Below are 19,688 nucleotides of genomic sequence, written 5' to 3'. Positions count from 1 at the left end.
CGAGGAAAGCACAATTAATACCCACATTTTACAAGGGAGGGAACTACAGGTTGGAAAAGTTAAATGATTTGCCCATGGTGACACAGCAAGGAAACACGGGGCCTGTATTTAATCCAGGTCATCTGACTCCACTGGACTCTTAGCAACCCTGTAACAAACCCTCTAAGGGATTCACTAGGTACCTGGCACTTAGTCCACATCTAATGAATGGCAGCTAGTAAGAGACTCCGTTCTCACATTTAGCATTCTTCCTGCTCATGCTGCTTTCAAGCCTACATCATGCCTGCTAATGTCTTCAATAGCCACCACTTCTGGGGCCCCTTCTGTACACCAACATCTGCCTCTTGTCTCGCTTGATTTTCCCAGTCACACTATGAAGTGCTGATTATTGTTTCCACTTTTCTGATAAGTAAAGAAAGGCTCAGAGAGGTTTGTTAACTTGTTCCAAGGTCAGGTAGCTGAGAAGTGGGGTCAGGATTTGAACCTAGGGATGTATGACTCCAGAGTCCAGGCACTTCCCTCTTCACATCACACTTCTCTGTGCTGCTCATTTTTCTAAATCTTTCTTCTCCACAAAGCTCTCTTGACAACTAAAACATTCTCATTGTTCTTCCCTCTCACTTCTGTCTGATAGAGCCTGGATTGTACTCTGTTTTGAATTGTGCCTCTACATCAAATAAATGGTAATAGCTACCATTTATTGAACATTTCTATGTACCCAATACCATACTCAGAGCTGGACATGCTGAACTTGTTTAATCCTTCGAGAACTCTACTAGGAAGTATACAGTCTGATCCTAACTTTACAAATGAGAAAACTGAGGTCTAGGGAGGTGTAACTTTTCCAAGTTTCTTTAGTTATTTGCCAAAGGAAACATAGCTCGTAAGTAACAAAGCTGTGACAAAGCCCCAGGTGATCCGGTTCCAAATCTCATCATTCCAGCTATTATATTAATTACTTCTCCTGATCTTGTAACGTTCTAGTGGAGTGGGAACATAGCTGGTCCTTGACTGATGCTTTTAGTTCTCTGTTGGAGGCCCCGGTAGCAAAGAAGTCCTAAGCTCCAAAACTTGCCAACATCTAAAACAACTTAAGCTTAAAAAAAGAATTCAGCTTATAAATAGAATGTGCAGACAGAATATTTAGAAATGTGGTTCTGATATCTAAAATTAGCCTTCCCTTCAAAATAGTATCACCCCTTCTGACTGTTTGACTGTTCTGTTCCTCGTCATGGAAGCTAGTGCTATCTCTCTCTAGCTGTAACTGACACGTCCTATTTGTGCAATGCAGTCCTCTCTCTCCTTGACAGAGACATAAAACGTCTCCTACGGAATTGGGGAGGTGGCGGTGGGGCCAGCAGGAATCCGGATACGACATTTTGAAGGCACTATTTGTTTGAATTCCTCTTTGGTCCTCCAGGCCTGTTTTAGCTGCCTCTCTACATTTTGATTCAAGCTTGCTTCCTGTTTATTTGTGAGGGTCTCCTGAATGCCAATAGCCTTCTCAATCCTCTTGGATGGTCAGGGAAGGTCATTAGGACAGTGCTGGCCTCCAGGACATGTGTGACCTACAGCACTGAAACTCTGACATCGAAAATGGCTCTCATCAAGTTGGTCGGTCATGCTAGCACTGATTCCAAGAGCATTAACACAGAACGCACACAATGCACAAAACAGCCACTCAGATATCTTTTGCCTTTCTCCCTAGGTCTTGGCTGGCATCCTTTTAGTCCTTATCAGGCTGCAGCTCTTGTTTATCCAGCAGTGACCCCATTTACCTAATTAGCTTGCATCTGTGGGTGTGTATCTACCCCCAAAAGTAATTGCATTTGAACTTTGGATAAACACTAGCAAGGAACACTGGAAGAAGATGTTAGCTCTCTGAGCCCTTTTGTTCCTACAGAGGAGACAGAAGTGGAGGTCATTTTGGAGATCATATCCCTCTTCTCGTTGGACTCTGCTCTGTATCATTTAGAGTGAGGACAGGCAAAACCAGAAATAACCTCACAAAGAGAGAGCAACCTGGGGAATGCAAAATGATCATTTCGTTTTGACGTCAATGATCCAGAACCACACTGCAAGCTTCAGTTCTTTTTCAAGTGGCTTGGCTGTGTCTGGCAACTCTTGCAGCAGGGGTAGATATGCTTTCTGGATTTTTCTGTGCATAAAACTCTCAGGTATCTTACTTCCCACCCCTACTTGTTGGACAGCAAGACCTTACCTCTTAGTTTTTCTCTAGGAGGGCTTGACCCTCTGAGATAAAGCCTCCTCCATCTCCTTCCCCATCCTATCGAACTCAGCTGCACATCTCATTTGTCCGTGCTCTCCAATCTCACCCATCTTGATAGTTGCCATTGAAGAAAAGGGATTAAGGTTTTGGATTAGAGTCCTGGGTTCTAGTCCTTGTTGCCTTGTGCAGGTCATTTGACCCCTGAACCTCAATTCTAATCTTTAAAATGGGATAATAGCAGTACTTATGTCACAGGGTTGGGTAGAATTAAATAACACAATGCATGTAGCATGTAAAGCGCTTGGCATATAGTAGGCACCTGATAAATGATGGCAATTATTGCTGGATGAGGAGTCAGAGATGCTTTTTAGTTTTACTTCTTTTTTTTTCAGTTTCCATTACACCTCAAACTAGCTTTGTGATTTAAAGCAAGGAATTGAAACATTCTGAGTCTCAGTTTTCTGATCTGTAGTCTGAAGACAAAAATAGCATTTCCCCAGGCCAGGCGCAGTGGCTCACACCTGTAATCCCAGCACTTTGGGAGGCTGAGACAGGTGGATCACTTGAGCCCAGGAGTTTGAGACCAGCCTGGGTAACATAGCAAAACCCCATCTCTACAAAAAATACAAAAATTAGCCAGATGTGGTGGCACACGCCTATAGTCCCAGCTACTGGAGGCAGGGGGTGTGAAATGGGTGAATCACTTGAGCCAGGGTGTTAAGGGTGCAGTGAGCTGAGACTGTGCCACTGCATTCCAGACTGGGCGACAGGAGTGAGACCCTGTCTCAAAAAACCAACCAGCCAACCAACCAAAAATAAACAAGCATTTCCCTGCATACCTCACAAGGTTCTTATGATAATTTATTAAAAGATTAACAGTAGCAGCAGCAGCAGCAAGATCTCATTTCAGTTTCAGATTCCGAGGAGCTGCTTTTGGTTTCTATGATTGGCTACCTTGAGGTGCCAGGCAAGGCCCAGAGGAGAGATCCTTTAAAGGCCCCCAAATTGCTTAAAAGCCCTCAAGCGATCTGGGCTTGGCCGCAACCCGTATTTCCTCGTTCAGAAGCAACAAGGTCTCCCAAAAGAGGTGTAGTTGGAAAAATTGTCAAAATTCCTCCAAACTAGAAATTCTTAAAACCAGACATGTTGGTGTACCAAAATCAGTTCCCAGCAATGAATCAAAGCCTTAGAATCTCAGGGACAGAAGCCAGATGGGAGCTCGACTCTTGAGGCAGAATATCTATGGCCTTAGGTTGCAATATTTGCTTTGAGTAGTGTTTACCAAATATCTCTGTGAGTTGCACTAAAAATTCCATATGGTCTATGTGTGGGAGAATTACATGGGAAAGATAAGTCCAGAATGCAGGGTGGTGGTTGTGAGGGAAGTTGTGGGGAGGGGAAGAAAGGAATGGAATTGGGAGAGGCATGCTGTGGACCTCAGTGGTAATGACAATTACTATTTTTTATTTTATTTTATTTATTTATTTATTGTTTTTAAAGATGGGGTTTCACCATATTGGTCAGGCTGGTCTCGAACTCCTGACCTCAGGTGATCCGCCCACCTCAGCCTCCCAAAGTGCTGGGATTACAGGCATGAGCCACCGCACCTGGCAGCGACAATTACTGTTTTTAAAAAAGCTGGGTGGCAGGTATATGGTTATTTTTTAAGATCCTGTATAATTACATATGTGTATAGACATGTATTTCATATGTATGAAACATGTAATATAAAAGGGGAGAAAAGCAGAAAGTAGGCCCCAAATCCATGAAAAATTAATAAGAAACAAACAACACTCTATGAGGGTTATATCTATTTTCACCTCTCCTGTTAACCACCGCATCTCCATTGCTTCTCACAGAGCCTGGTCCAGAGTGGGTGATGGATCACTGCCATTGAGCGAATAAATGGATGGATGGATGGGTGCATCTGTAACCTCCTCCATGATCTCCTCATCATCCCCACCATCTTTGACTTGATGGCACACCTCAGATCCCACCTCGCTGCCTTCACCTTGTCAAAGTGTAGATCAGTGGGCGGAGGGGCTCCTGGGAACACTTTGTTTCTGCTTTGGTCTCGGACATAATCTAGGCCTGGAAAACAGTCTGCTTGATCATTTAACATTGCTCTATTTCAAACAAAGCGTCCTTGTATGAGTTATTCTCCATGACATCAATTTGCTGCAAGGATCTTTGGAGTTAATGTCTCTGGGTTGGTCCTGACTGCCAAACACATTCCCTAAGTGACTGTCTTTCACGGTCACCTGAGAGGTTGCTGCAAGTGCTAGCACTATCTTCTCTTAGCCAAAGGGAGAACTGGGAGGTCTTTTCTCTCAAGATCTGAACAAGAGAAGCATCAGTGGCAGCAGCTGCTGGCCCAGCACTGCCTCGTGCCAGCTTGCTAAGCACTTGGTCCCAGCTGGAGAGACTTGATAGGACTTTGCTGTTCTGCCTGCCACAGCTGTTCACTTCCCAGGAAGGGAGTCCAGAAGATACGTGGCTGCCTGTGTGGTCAGAGGTGGGTGAGAGGATGAGGATGGATGCTTGCTCCTCTCATGGAAACAGGTAACTTCCATACCTGCCGAACCAATGCCAGAGGAGCTGGGAAGCTCATAGGCATTGCTAAAACCTTTGAAGGTGTTAGCTGAGAAAGACCAGCAAGCATGGAGCTGCCCTCTCTCCCAGTCAGCTCCTTTCCTAGGCCCAGGCCCAGGTGAAGGTGATTGTCAAGGGCTGGACAGTGGTCAGGAGTGGGCTGAGAGGAGTGCTGGGCTTGTTAGAAGTGCTCTTGGCTTCTGCATGCCCTCTCTGGGTCCTATGCTGTACTCTAGGGTCACAGTTAAGATATTTAGCAAGCAGGATGGCATAAGCACTGGCCAGCTGGAATGGAGAAAGTCTTTATGGCCGGAGGTCTTAGCTGCACCTGGCCTGAGCCTTTAGGTGCTGAATGGGAGAGTGATGGGGAGGACCTGGCGGAAGGCCCAGGATGTGGGTGTGAGGAGGCCTTGGGGAGCTCAGAGCACCCAGTATTCACCTATCAGTACAAACGTCTTTCAACATTCCATCAACCAGTGTGGCCACACTCCTGCTGGATGTCAGGGCTGAATGTTGGCTCTGAGAAAGGTGGATTGGAGCCTCACATTTTATGAGAATCAGATTCACTTGGGGAGATTGTTAAAAACAACAGACACTCAGAGCCCACTTCCAAACTGCTGAGTGAGACTCTCTACGGCCCAGGCCAGGCTTACTACACTCCTGAGATCTGAGTTTCTTGGATCAGCTGATTTCTAAGGATTCTGCAACTTTCCAGGGGTTTATGAGGACTTGAGAGATAAGAGTCCTGTACAGTCTCTTGGGGGAATATGCCCAATTCAGGGGCAGGTCACGTGGGTGAGTGAAGCAGGCTGCTGGGGCGCAGCACATTGAAGTATGAACGTTCATTTATTTGAAGCCACCTGGACCCTGACCTAGCCCCCTGGATTGCTGCTGCCGAGGAAGGCAGGCCTGGTGTGGACAGACTCCCTGACTTCTCAAGACATACTAGAGGTCGCTGAGCCACGTTTTGAGTCAGTCCTGCATCTCTTCAAGACACAGGTGGGTGCTCTCCTTTAAACTCTTCCTGCTCTGAAATCCCTGTCTGTGGGACAGAAGGGTGGAGGAGGCGGAGTGGGTTCCACACACAAAGGAAAGGAGGCAAGTCCCAAGTGAGGATCTTGATGCTGCTTAATGAAACCATTTCTTCAGATATGGTCCTCAGAGTACGTCCCCAGCTGGGCATGACCCGTCATCCCTGCTCAGATGTCTCCTATTTTCCCCCAATCAAATCCTACCCTTAGCACCTTTCATAGCACTGAAATGCCAGAGTCTGACCGCAGGGCAAAGAGGCACTCTTCCTAGGGACTGTCCGAACCTTAGCTGAGTGGTGGTGCTCTCATGGGATGGAATTTTCACCTTCAGACTTGAGGGGCTAGGGTTCTACCTGGGATCTGTGGAACGTTCCACACGGAAATGAATTCCTCTAAGTATAAGATAATTTGGCTCCACTGCTACAGTTAAACCTAAATGCTGAGACTCTTTTCTTGCTTGGAATACCCTTTTCCCACCACTTTGTGTACCTGACTCGCTCTTGTGCTCAGGACTCAGATGCTGTTCTGTCTTCCAGGACTAGTCTGTGTGTCTCCTTTTAGCACCACAGTCCTGGGCAGGCCCTTGTGTTAGAATTTCTCACCTGAAATTTCAGTAGCCTGCTTGCTTAAAAACATCCCGTCTAAAATTTGTCAGGTGTTCATGATGCCAGCACTGTTTAAGTCACGTTGTATCATTATCTCAGATAATCCTCATAATAGCCTAATGAGGTCGGCACTACACTGTATTATTCCTACGTAAGAAAACGAGGCTCTGAGAGATGAAGTAACTTGCCTGACATCCCATGGCCAGAAAGTGGTAAATGAAGACCTGAACTGTGTGCACAGCAGAGCCTTCTGGGCTCTTTTGTGTTTGCAACCAAAAATGCCCTGTGCTGCCTCCTGGCAGTCCAGAGTCAGCATCCTGAAGTCAAGGATGGGTTTTTGGTTCATGCAGCAAATCCCAAGTTGGGCTCTGAAGTCAGATAGTTTGAAACTGCGTCCTTGTCTGTGGTTAACCTTCAAGCTTCAGTCTCTTTGGCTCTGAAATGGGGACAATCTATCTGCCTTATAGGGATATGGTGGAAATTACATGAGAGAATGTGTTATCATCTTCATTGCTGTGCTTAGCACACAGTAAATGTTAAGAACATGTTGCGGTTGGGTATGACAGCTCATGTCTGTAATCCCAGTACTTTGGGAGGCCAAGGCATGAGAAGACCAAGCCCAGGAGTTTGAGTCCAGCATGGGCAACATACTAAGACTCTGTCTCTACAAAGAGTGTAACAATAAATTTACAAAGCATATTGGTGGAATGAATGAGTTAAAGCTGCCAGTGAAGCCAACTTTTACTTGGAAATAACATCCTCTGCCCCTTTCATGCCCTCTTAAAACTCCACAAAGATGGAATTTGCTTTGGGAGAGGGTGAGTTTGATGCTGTGCATGGATGAAGAGGCTGGATGGAGTGGAGGTGGCAAGGCTTGGAGTTGTTTGCATCTCTCAGAGGGGTTATCCCATAGAGGTAATAGATGGTGGGAGGAATATTCCATTTCATTTGGAAGGCATGGACATCTCCATTACATCTAAACACCTTGCTCATTAGCCAAAAAAACTTAAAAATTAACTGGGTGCATTGCTACTGAGGAACAGACTAAATATTTGGTGGGCCAGTCATGCCATATCTCTGCCAGTCTGGGTATAGAGTAGACTGCTAAACATTGCTAAACCCATTGAGAGTGCTTTTTGGGTGAAGATGAGGTATAGGTATTTACATTTTGACAAATCACACAATGCCTCCCTGTCCTTGTGACTTTATCTCATTTCTCCAAATGGATTATTATATTTCATTCAATGAGGCATGGATTTGGGCATGTTGATTTTGTGGAACTAATGGGTCAATATCTCACGTTTGTTTGGGTCCACAGACATGAGACATTGACCCAAAGTTTGTGAGATATGGACCCAAACGTGATTGAGATTGCTAGAACAACGTGCTATCATGTTGGCTCTACTGGCCCCTAAGGTCTGATACAATGGCAGTATTTTATGAGAGGAGTATGGTTTGTTTTGGTTTTATTAAGGTCTGGAAAATGTGGACAATTCGGTTTGCTGAGTGCGTGAGTGGGTATGTAAAAGATACGTGTTTTGAATCCCAGGACCTTCAAGAACTATCTAGGGGAAAGGTCTAAGTAGACCTGCCTTTTCTTTTTCTTTCTTTTTTTTTATGGCACCCAGCCTTAGCAGCAAATGTTATTTATGCGTTAAAGTGCCCACATTGATGGGCACGCAATAAATGTTAAATCACAACAATTAAGTTTAATGAGAATTAATGGTTGTTTCACAGCATTGCCTTGGCTTCCTGGGATGCCTCCTCTACCCTGATTACAAGGCTCTGCCTGGCTGGTCCTGCTCACGTCAGTTCCATCTTAGTGGGGTCACCTAGCTGTGCCCCATTCTTCATCGCAGGCTCCGTCCTTCTTCCCCCACCCTGTCGGGAATGTAAGGTTGCCCACCCCTTGTCTCCTTTAGCCTCTTCTGCGTGGCTTCTCTCAATTCTCTTTCACTCTTACTCTCACACCCACCTTCTTTCCTCCATATTTTCTTTGCCCTCCTACTTTCTCCTTCTCCTTTACCCTCTTTTCTCCTCCAGTTTTCTTTGTTCTTCCCCTTTTATAGCAGCTTTCCCCTAGGAAGCTCCCCCACCCCAGCCTCGGGCTACCATAGTCCCACGATGTTGTTGCCTTATGGGTGAAACAGCTCATTTGCCCCAAGTGAGAAGAAACCAGGGGAAGTCAGGACAATACACATCCAAATATATAGCTAAACCCACCCCACATAAGGTTGCTTTTAAGCACGTTGTGCTTTTTTTCTTTTTTTAGAGTCTTGCTCTGTCGCCCTGGCTGGTGTGCAGTGGTGCGATCTCAGCTCACTGCAACCTCCGCCTCCCAGGTTCAAGCTATTCTTGTGTCTCAGCCTCCCGAGTAGGTGGTATTACAGGCACATGCTATCATGCTTGGCTAATTTTTGTGTTTTTAGTAGAGATGGGGTTTCATCATGTTGGCCAGGCTGCTCTCAGACTCCTGACCTCAAGTGATCTGCCCGCCTCGGCTTCCCAAAGTGTTAGGATGACAGGTGTGAGCCACCATGACTGGCCCACGTTGCGCTTTCTTGAAGTCAGACTATATGTCTAAACCCTATCCCCATATAGAATTGTTTGCAAGCATGCTGTGTTTTCTAGAAGTCTGACTATAGAGCCAGGATTAATTGTCCATAATACCATACATGGCCCTGTCCACAGCCATATGCTTTCTTCTTACCTATCACATAAGATTACATGTGGGAAAAAAGGACCGAGAAGCTTAAAGTATGATAATCTTTTGATATTTGGTACTCAGAGATCTTTCTGACCTTCTTAAGTAGAGGATACTCAGGAAGCTGACTCCTAGTTTTATTGCGTTCTGAAAATGTTCAAAGTATCCACCTCACACCCCTCGCGGAAATTCTCCTTTTGCAGCCAGGATCATGACTGTACAGAGGGAAAAAGATATGGCAGCTACTAGTGGTCAGTGTAGAGGCCCCAGATGACGGGAGAAGCTGTTCTGATGCTTGTTGAGGATACTGCAAGGTCAAAGAAGCAATGCCAACAATCCCACCATTGTCACACTCCTGCGGCAGCCCCCTTTAGGACACCACAGAAATTCTACACAGTAACACGGGAATGACAAGAGGCGTACTCCATGCTGGGGCATAAAGTGGGCACAACAATTTTTCACTCCTTGGTCTGAGTAGGAGAGCTCTGCGGCATCAAATCATTATGTTTGTATGTTTGGAAGGTCACCCACTCTATCCTCCCACCCAGGGCAGGAATTCCTGCTCCCACCTTTCCTTTCCTGGAGGTAAAATAGAAAGAACAGGGACCCATGCTCAAGTCCCCAAAGAATGGTAGGATGCCCTCAGTGGACGCAGATTGTATTTAAATGTAATTCACCTCTTTGGGGTCTAGGAAAAGCCACCCGTAGGTTCATTTGCTGGGAAACACGGTCTGCATGGCTGAGGAAGTGGACACCAGGGTTGCGGCCTTGCCAGGAGCTGACTTCCTCCGGAGGTCTGTCTGTTGTCCGGAGTGGCAGCCGCTTCGGTGGGCAAATAGGACGGTCATCTCTGGGCCCACAGAGGCTGCTTCAGGCTGGGATGCCTTGAAGGTGGCTGGCTGTTCAGGCTTTCCAGAGGTGGGATGGGAGGTATAATGTTTGGTGGGAGGAGGGCTGTAATTCTGAAATCTCACGGTTTTGACTTGCTGCAAGAGAAAGGAGAGGAAATGGACACGGGTGAGTGGGAGATGTCAGATTTCCTATGCTTGTCCCCACTTGAAATGCCTCATTTATGTGTTTACTCTGCAAATATCAGTGCCTACCGTGAGTGTCAAGTGCTATGATGGGGGAAGTACAAGATGCTGAGAGTGCAGAGGACCCTCTAACTCCCGCTGGAAGTGGAGAAGCCAGGGAAGTCTTCCAGAGGCATTAGAGAACCACAAAAGGATTAGGACTTATCTGGGAGAAATAGGGTAGGCCACTGCCTATGAAAACAGCCTGAGGCAAGAGGGTACATCTCTTCTGGAAGATAAAAGAAATTTACCTTGCCTCTCTCCTCTCTATCTACTATTAAGGCTAATCTCAAGGCTCTCCTTTTGTTTGAGGCCTCTCTCCTGATAGAGATTTCCATATGACCCTAGAAGTCCTTAGAGCATAGTTTGCAAACTGGACACCTGCTGGCTAAATTTAGCCGGCGGAATGTTTGAGGGTTTGATCGACTTGCCAACACATAAAAATTGGGAGATTGCATATAGAAATCAGAATTTCATATGTCTCCTCCCCCCACCAAAAAAAATTAAAGTTCTGGCACACTGGGCCTATGCCTTATTCTGACAACAGCTGGTCGGACCTGAGAAGCAGGGCCCCTTTTATATGAGACACAAGGTCTCCAGTTTATGCCAATGCCCCCCTCCCTCTTTCCTTTCACCTTGTCTCACCTGTTATATATCTGTCAGGTACCTATAGGTATAGTATTTGCTTTGGCCAGTCTCTATCTTAGCTACTGCTCAGGAATGATGTCTTTTTTTTTTCCATGCAATTCAATCCTAGTGCCCTCACTAAGATCCGAGTTTCTTCATACTTTCTGACCCTCATCATTTCTAGCCAAGGTCTGGGCATTTATGAAATGCATATGGTTGTATCTAAAAGCTTGGAGTAATGGGCAACTGGGGCCTAGAAAACTTTGAATTATTTCTGTAATTCAGAACAAGAACTCCCAACATTTATATCTGTCAATGCTTTTTCCAATGCCTTTCCCTATGAGCTTATAGCTTAGTATTAAGAGCATGAGTTTTGTATCAGATCTGGATTCTACTCCACATATATGTGTCAACTGTGTGGTCTTAGGTATTTCAGGGAATTCAATCTTCTTGAACTCCCTGAGCTGCCATTTTCTAATTTTAAAATGAGGATGAAAGTAATGCCTATTTGAGAGGGCTGTTGTCAGGATTAAATAGAGGGGGCACATGAAGCGCTCAGTACAGTGCCTGCCAGCTTGTTAGTACTCAGTAACTGCTTAACCAACAGGGGGAATTGCATCCTCTTTCCATTCTGAGGGGAATGGATGATGATGGTGGAATGACACCGATGGCGGTGGAGCTGGAGGTAGTGATGGTGATGACGTGATGATGGTGATGTTCCATAAGTTAAAAGACAGCAATAAGCATCACCTAACTTTCTTACTGTCTTCTCTTCCCGCCATCCCTTCTGCTTCAAAGATATTATGAAGAACGTAAATCTTTTACAAACTCTTATGCTTCTAGTGGGAAAAGTCCTGGACTAGAAGTTAACAGATCTGACCTCTGCCACGGAGGTCACAATAAGTTAGTTGGAGTCATTATCATTCAGTCTGACCTCGATGTCACTTACATTATCCTGTGTCTCAGTTGACTCTTTTTTTTTGTTTTTTTTTTGAGACAGAGTTTCACTCTTGTTGCCCAGGCTGGAGTGCAATGGTGCAATCTCGGCTCACTGCAATCTCCACCTCCTGAGTTCAAGTGATTCTCCTGCCTCAGCCTTCTGAGTAGCTGGGATTACAGGCGCCTGCCACCATGTATGGCTAATTTTGTATTTTTAGTAGAGACGGGCTTCTTCATGTTGGTCAGGTTGGTCTTGAACTCCTGACCTCAGGTGATCGGCCCACCTCAGCCTCCCACAGTGCTGGGATTACAGGCGTGAGCCACTGCACCCAGCCAGTTGCCTCTTTTATACAATGCATAATTATGTGTCAAACCCTATGTAAGCACTTCACATATCTCATTTAATCTCTACTCCAATACTGTGTGGCCATTAGTCATTCTACCTCCATTTTACAGATTATGCAAAATAAGTGTTTCAGAAGGGTGAAGTATTTTGACGAAAGTCACCCAGCTAGCAAACAGCAGAGCTGGAATTCAAAACAAGATTTGTCTAATGCCAAAGTCATGCTTTGTTACAAGCCGCTTTTGGACCTCAAAAGATGTATAAAATATTCAGGAAACATAAAGGAGACTCAGTAACACACGTAGGGAGGGTGTGAATGATGTAGGGATGTTGGTCATGGCACGGTGGGGAGCTGGGGAGGAGGAGTGTTGTGTGTGAGGATTCTTTTGAGGCTGCAATTTTGGTTCCTTGTCCACCAACACTAAAATCTCAGAGCTGAGACACTGTGCAAAGCGGAGGATAGAAAGAGTCAGGCCCCCAATGTCACTCTGATCCTACCTTTTCGATGCCATTTCTTGAGTTTTCTGGTTTCACCAGGATGGATGGTGGGGCAGATGCAGGTGGTTTTGGCAGAGGCTCACTCTTGACGGGGAGTTCGTTGCCTTCCATGATGAGGGAGCTGGCTGCCGAGTGGATCCGGGCCTCGCTGCCCCTGCTGATGCACGTGAGGGCGGGCTCCCCCGTGGGGGCAGGCTTGGGCCCCATCTCTACCACCACGGCCGAAGGGGAGGAGGGGACCCCCTGTGGCTGGTAGAATTGGAAATGCTGAGGCCGAACGACCATGGTGGGGCTGCGTCTGAGGGAGCCTACCACAAGAGTGGGGATCCCGGACTGGACGGGTCTCTGCAGGGATCCATCTGGGGAATTATAGGACAGAGAGGTCAGCAGCAGGGGCGGCTGGCAGTAGGTTGGGTGGGGCTGGGTAAGCAGTGCATCCTGGTATCCCAGAATAGACAAGTGCTTTCCTAATCTGACTGCATTCACATTCTCTTGGGGTCTTTCAAAGGTGACTTTATTCTTTTTTTAGTGCTGTTTACTGATGCTGGCAGCAAATAGCTCTCTGGCTGAATGGTGTGTGTGCGTGTGTGTGTGCGTGTGTGTGTGCGTGCGTGTGCGTGTGTGTGTGGAGGGGGCTGTCAGCAGAAGGTATATTGCTTCCATTTGCCTTTGGTCTCTTTCTCTCTCTCTCTCTCAAACACGCACACACGCACACGCGCGCACACACACACGCAGACACAGAGGCAGGCAGACCAAATAGGAAACAAATGACAGAATCAGAGACAGGAGATTGAGAAACACAAAGGAGAGGCAACTGACAAGACTGGGAGAGAGGAAAATTAGAAAAGAGAGGAGGAGAGAGGGAAAGTCTGACCAGCGACTTGCTGTGAAAATCCTAACAGAAGCTTCAGGCATGTGGTGGGGGGTTGCTTTTTGTCGGGGCCTGCAGGGAGAAAGGGTGAGTGGAAATGACTGTGACTGCTAGGCAAGCACAACAGCAGACAGAGGCAAATTTGGAAAGGGTATTCCACCGTCAGGGCTGTGAGGATGGGCTTTGCAATGTCTCATGACAGAAGATCTGGAATCAGACCTCCTGGGGAGCCTGGGATAAGTAAGTCACATCACCTCTCTGCACCTCAGTTTTCTCATTTGTAAGCTGGAGATAATAACAGTATGTCATTGGGCTGCTGTGAGAATTGCATTCTATTAGGTGTGCAAAGTGTTAGGATAGTGCCTGGAACATGATAAATGCTGCATGTTTGTAAGCCATCATTAGTTTTGGGTAAAGGAGAGCATATCCTAAAAATGCAAGGTCCAAGAGTTTGGTTTTGTCCCTTCCTGAGCTCATTCTTCTTCTCCCCTTTTTTTTTTTAAATTGAGATGGTCCTGTCTCAGTAAAAGGCCATTTCTTCCCCTGAAATTCTCTGGCAGGCAGGAGATCCCCTGCCTTCAGCTACATATGTCCTGTAGTTGACCTGGGGAATCGGGAGTTCATTGCATTCTGTGGGGAGGTGGAGGAGATACCCCTTTCTCCATAAGGGTCTCCCAGCATTTAGAGAGCTGCAGGTTTTATCCCAGACAGAGCTGCTAGTCCTTTGTGACACTCCACAGACTCGAGTTTGAATCAAAGTCATTTGTGTCCAGCACAGAGGGCCTGAGCCAAGGCCACGTCTGCATCGTGACTCTATCAAACCAGATATGTACATGAAAAGCAGGATGCTCACTTAACATAGTCGGTGTCCTCAGCTGCTGCAAGAAAGCCAGTCACTATTTACACAAGTGTGACCTTTCAATTTAGACATTTATTTTTCCACGGACAGCCCTGTGAGGTTCACGCGGTCAATTCTCCTGTCATTTCTCTTTGCTCTGGAGAGATTGATAGCTTGCCAGCCTCACCTTGGGAAAAGACAGAAAGAGAAAGCCTCCGGGACCTGGGACGTCAAAGAAGCACCAGGCAGACATGTCCTTAGGCTCTTGTAAATGTGTGAAAAATTGGTCTGATGCCTTATCTATTTATCTTGCCAATTGCTAATTTCCCAGAGAGTTAATGCTTTCTTATTACATGTGCATACAGTGCAAGCAGTCGAAGCTTGATGCCGATCAAGATTTTGCTAAGGTGCTAAGGTGGAGAGGGAGTATATTAAGGAAAGTGTGAGCAATTGCTTTTGGGATGCAACTTTGCATACCTAAGTGGTCTAGACTAAGTGTGAATGTTTCTTCTTTTTTTCATATCAAATATATATTTCCTTGAGACAGGCTAGACTGGAGTACAGTGGGAGACTGTAGCTCACTGCAGTCTCAACTTACCCGGCTCAAGCCATCCTCCCGCCTCGGCCCTAAAAGTAGTTGAGACCACAGGCATGTGTCACCACGCTCAGCTTGTTCCTTTAATTTTTTTAGAGATGAGTTCTCACTATATTGCCCAGGCTGATCTTCAACCCCTGAGCTCAAGTGATCCTCCCACTTCAGCCTCCCAAAGTGCTAGGATTACAGGTGTGAGCCACACACATTCAGCTGTGTATGAACATTTCAACCCTAAGTGAGTTCGTGCTCTGGATGAACCAAAGATGATTTAATTGTAGTAGCAATGATAGTAATAAAAAATGCTATATAAAAAACGAATGTTTCTTGACAGATTATTATGTGCCAGGCACTGTGCTATCAGCCATATATGGATTGTTTTATTAAGTTAACCCTGACGAGGCAGGAATTTTTATTTCCCTTTTACAGAAGAGTGAACTGAAGGCTGAAGAAGTTAGTCATTTGCTCAAGGTTATGGTGGTGGGTTTGTTTACAGTGTATGTGTTGAGGGGAGCGGTGGAGGGAGGTACAGGAAGGTGATGGAGGGAGGCATGGTTGAGTGGAATGAAGTGCCCAGAGTGATGGGACTGGTGGTCAAGCAGGCTGTCAGATGAAAAAGGCACTGGATAGGGAAGCTAAGATATGTGCTTTCTTTTTAATGGGGGAGTTTTCCTTTAAAAGGGGCATATTGTTCCACACATTATTCTTCTGCCTTGACCAACCATATTGCATTTTCATTAATTCATTCGTTAAGATCATAAGAGAGATCGCAGAGCTTAGTTTAATTCAGAGAACATAGAATAAATCATATATATGGGGCTTGGCTAGTTTTCTTCTTCTACGGAGGTATAAGAAAATAAAATCTTGATGTTTTGTAGAATAATTGGGTTTCAAACACTTTTTACAATGCCTGAAAAGGAAGTCTTATGTGGAAGTTCACTATGTGTAGAGAAAGAAGCATAGTTCTTAAGATGAAGAATCTGTATGCATTGCCATGTGTGCAATGTGGATGTTGTGATGGTAAAAACAAAGCAAGGTGCAGAAAAATGCAGTGAGTATGGTTAACGGGTGTGTGTGTTTCCATCTATCTATCTATGGAAGAGAACTTGGGACTCAGTTAAGGATATGAGGGAGATTTGCTTTTGTACAATTCGTATACAATAAACCTTTTTAAGAAAGTTCTATGCATTCATTACTTAAATAACATAGTGGGAGCTAGGGGCTCTGGTCACTGCCTCCTTAATCCTCATTTTCTATTCCCACACCCTGCCCGCCCAACCCTTCCTTCTGTTTCTCTTGTGGCACCCCGTGAAGGATTCCCTGGAGTACAGTTTGAGAAGCACTGATCCAGCAAATGCTCTCATCACTCTGTCTTAATAAGAGCCAGTGTCCACGCTGGGCATGTTCTAATTATGTGTTGGCACTCAGGGCTGCCATCACCCTCGTCATTCAACAAGCATGTATGAAGTAACCTAAGGCCATGACCTTGAGTTGGTATGACACTTCATTCAATAAAACTCATCATTTGGGAATTGTACAGTACCCTTTGCAGGGGCTTAGTTTAAAGCCAAGATCCTGATTTTGCAAAAGCATCCTGTGTATCCTGGGGTCAGATTCCCCCATCACTTAGCTCTAGGCACGTACCTCTCTGCCACCACTTACTCTTTCTCATGCTGCTCCGCCCTTTCCGAAGAGACCCTTGTCCTAAAGTCCCAGGGCCGGCTGTGCTCCTCACGGGGTTGACTATGGCGGTGGGCACAAAGACGGATTTGAAGGGACGGCTTTGCCGGGGATCACCTTCTGAAACGCTGCCTTGGGAGGACACAGAGGAGGTGGATAACGTCCATGTGGCGTAGAGACCAGGGCTCCGGGAGTCTGGAAAACTAGAGGTCTTTCTGGTTTTGGACATTTTTTAAAGAGAAGAAATAGAGAAAGAAAATGTTCAGTCAAGAGTCCTATTTAAAAACCTATCAGCTTCCAACCACATACCAAATGTGGCCACTTCTCACCTTCTTCCCACCCATACACACCCGTTTTGTCAACTATAGGCTTATCTAAAGTTGGCCCCACCTCCTTACACCCGGGTAACTGTGAGGGTGTGCTGAGGGAAGGAATGTGGCGGCGGGGGTGGCTCATATCAAGGACTTGGTGGAACTAGAAGACTTGAATTTCATCCTTTTTCACTCCAGTTCTGATCATTCCTCCCCCCACATCTTTTTAGCCCTTGAGCTCAGAGCACAAGATCCTGTATGTGTTTATTTCATTTTGCGAGGCAAGTTCTTGTTCAGTCAGTGACTTTTTCACAAATTCAAACTCTTTGAAGGCAGAGATTTTATATGACTTATATCTCTGTTTTCTGCATATACTGTGGATCAATAATCATTTGTTCAATGGCTGTCATGCTGCTTTCAGCACTGACACCAGCCATTTTGGCTAATACATGTAGAGTGCTTACTGCATGCCAAGCATCGGCCAAGTGCTTTGCCCATATTATCTCATGGGTTCTTTACAATAGCCTTCTGAGGTAGGTACTCTTAGTGCCACTATTTTGTAAATAAAAAAACACAAAGACTTACAGTTGCTTGCTCAAGCAACTAGTTGAACCCAGGTCTAAGAGGGCTCTCTGTTCTTACCAGTGAGCTGTACCTCCTGACTAGTTGGAGCATTTATCATTTGGTAGCAGGAAAAGTCCTTTATTCTGCCTGAAATAAATGAACTAAAGCAGCTGGTAGGCCCTACACATGCCTCCATAAGACTCTAATTCTTTAGCCTTGGGCTATGATTTTCAAGCATTGCATTAAAGTTTTATGAAACAACAATCCCTTATCCACTGTTTCCAGCCGGCAGCTCCCTGAACTCCATGGACTGACTGTCATTTTATATGCTTTTCTTGCCCTTTTACCAATCCATTCCCAACATCACATCTCCTGTTGAGTAGTCCATTAATCACCTTGTCACCCTGTTGATTAAGTAACCTCTGCTAATTTCCTGGGAATAACCAACTCAACTAAGACCCTGGCACAGAGATGCCATGTGGTTTCCTTCTTACCAATGCCTCCAAGTTTTCCTTTAGGTCATTTACCCTCATTTCTCCTCTTTCCCTTTGTCTCCCCTTCTTTTGATTGACAAAGTAATATACAGTTTAGCAACAAGCCATTGTTGTATGAAGATAAGTAAGGCATTGTTTAATTGTGGTCAACGCTGCCTGAGAAGTATATTCAACCAAATGCTCTAGGAACTGATGCTCGCAGCAAGGGGACTTACACATATAGCTGTCAACCTGTCCCTGGTTCCCATGGTGGTGTAGTCAGTGAAAACGAATAGGGCCATTCGTTAGAGAGGAGTCAGACCATATTCTGGGGACAAGACCTGGGCAGTGGGGAGAAATCCCCGAACTGGCTTCCACGGCAGGGTGCAGCTGACCTGCCTATCTTTTGAACAGAGGCCTCAAGGTATTGGATGTTGCAAAGTGGATTGGCAACAGGAAAGACAAGTTCCAAAATTTTTCCCAGGGGTAGTAGCAGCAAAGGCAGAATACAGCTAATTAGGCCCACACCAGCCTTATTCCATCAGTCCCTTCTTTGAATGACTGTTTATAGACCAAGGTGTGACCTCATTTTTCTGAGCTCAGCACTGAGCTGGGTTCCAGGAATTCCTCAATCCCAAGTCCCTCATCCAACACACTGAGTCCCTCTATGTCTTTTGGCAAAAAGCTCAGTGCTTACTTAGCGCTCTCTTCCAATGTCAAAGCAGTTTGCTATCAAATATTAATTAATCCCCATGACACCCCCAGACCTATCCTACAGACATTATGATCCTTGTTTTCCAGATGGGGAGACTGAAGGACATTCTGGGCTTAGGTGGGAAGAGCTGATGTTGCCTCTGATTTGCTCCACTGTGCAGGTTCCTGTGTTCTTTTCTTTATCTGGGATGTTAGCCCTTAAGAGCTGGCCCAATATTCAAAAAAGGGATCGCAAACAGTAGCTGTACTGTATTCGCCACTGGCGGCAGCCTCCCAGTAAGGAGAGCAGTTGGATCTCGACAGTTTTTTTATACTCTGTGTAGAGTTAGAGGCAAATGAGTGGTGGCCAATTGATCACTTTTCTCCACCCATAAGGCACCAAATGCGCATATATGTCTGTGAAAGTTGCAAGAAGGAGGAATATCCTGGCTAATTGAGCAGAAGGGAATTTACTGGGAGGACAGGAAGTAGAGGACTTGGAAACAAGATCCAAGGAGGCTACAGGGAGCTCAGCAGCAACAAGAGGCCAATCATATGCCGTGGCTGTCTCATCATGAGTGGTCTCAACTTTGCCCACATCTTTTCCTCCCTTGTTCAGATTTCTAGCTTTTGAGCAGAGGTCTCAAGGTGCTGGATGTTGCACAGTGGATTGGCAACAGGAAAGACAAGTTCCAAAACTTTTCCCTGCAGTAGCAGCAGCAGCAGCAAGGGCAGAATGCAGCTAATCAGGCCCACGCCAGCCTTATTCCATCAGAGCTTTATTCTATCCACCTCTGTCCAAAAGTCCCAAGACGGAGTGTCATATTGGCTGAGCCTGACTCTTAGCTGTGGTGATGAGCTGAGAAGGAGAAGGATTGCATTTCTTTAACCTCTGAAAAGAAAGGAAACTTCTGCCTTCCACCAAGACTACACACAACAGAGGAGACCCAAAGGGATGTTGCCGCTATTAAAGAGGGATTTAGATGCTGGACAGATGAAAACTTGACAAATGTTCTGTATGACC

The 19,688-nt window shown here is 45.7% G+C and overlaps 1 protein-coding gene across 4 annotated transcripts in view; it reads right to left on the bottom strand.

Moving 5' to 3' along the window:
* Positions 1-19,688, bottom strand: part of SH3RF2 (SH3 domain containing ring finger 2) — a 147,879-nt gene that overhangs the window by 8,748 nt on the left and 119,443 nt on the right. For 3 of the 4 annotated variants that reach the window (XM_064366471.1, XM_064366472.1, XM_064366474.1), the window contains 3 exons: positions 16,606-16,838; positions 12,643-13,001; positions 9,279-10,148 (listed from right to left, as the gene is read on the bottom strand). In XM_064366471.1, coding sequence (XP_064222541.1) covers positions 9,873-10,148; positions 12,643-13,001; positions 16,606-16,838 — 868 coding nt within the window. In that variant the 3' untranslated portion in view covers positions 9,279-9,872. Of the gene's footprint in view, positions 1-9,278; positions 10,149-12,642; positions 13,002-16,605; positions 16,839-19,688 lie in introns of those variants that run through there. The other variant, XM_064366473.1, reaches the window with a different exon arrangement.

This window comes from Aotus nancymaae, unplaced genomic scaffold (assembly GCF_030222135.1).
Source record: "Aotus nancymaae isolate 86718 unplaced genomic scaffold, 86718_ANA_hifiasm-v0.15.2.pri h1tg000064l_1, whole genome shotgun sequence".
Classification (NCBI taxonomy): Eukaryota; Metazoa; Chordata; class Mammalia; order Primates; family Aotidae; genus Aotus; species Aotus nancymaae.
This window is presented reverse-complemented; position numbering and strand designations above follow the sequence as displayed.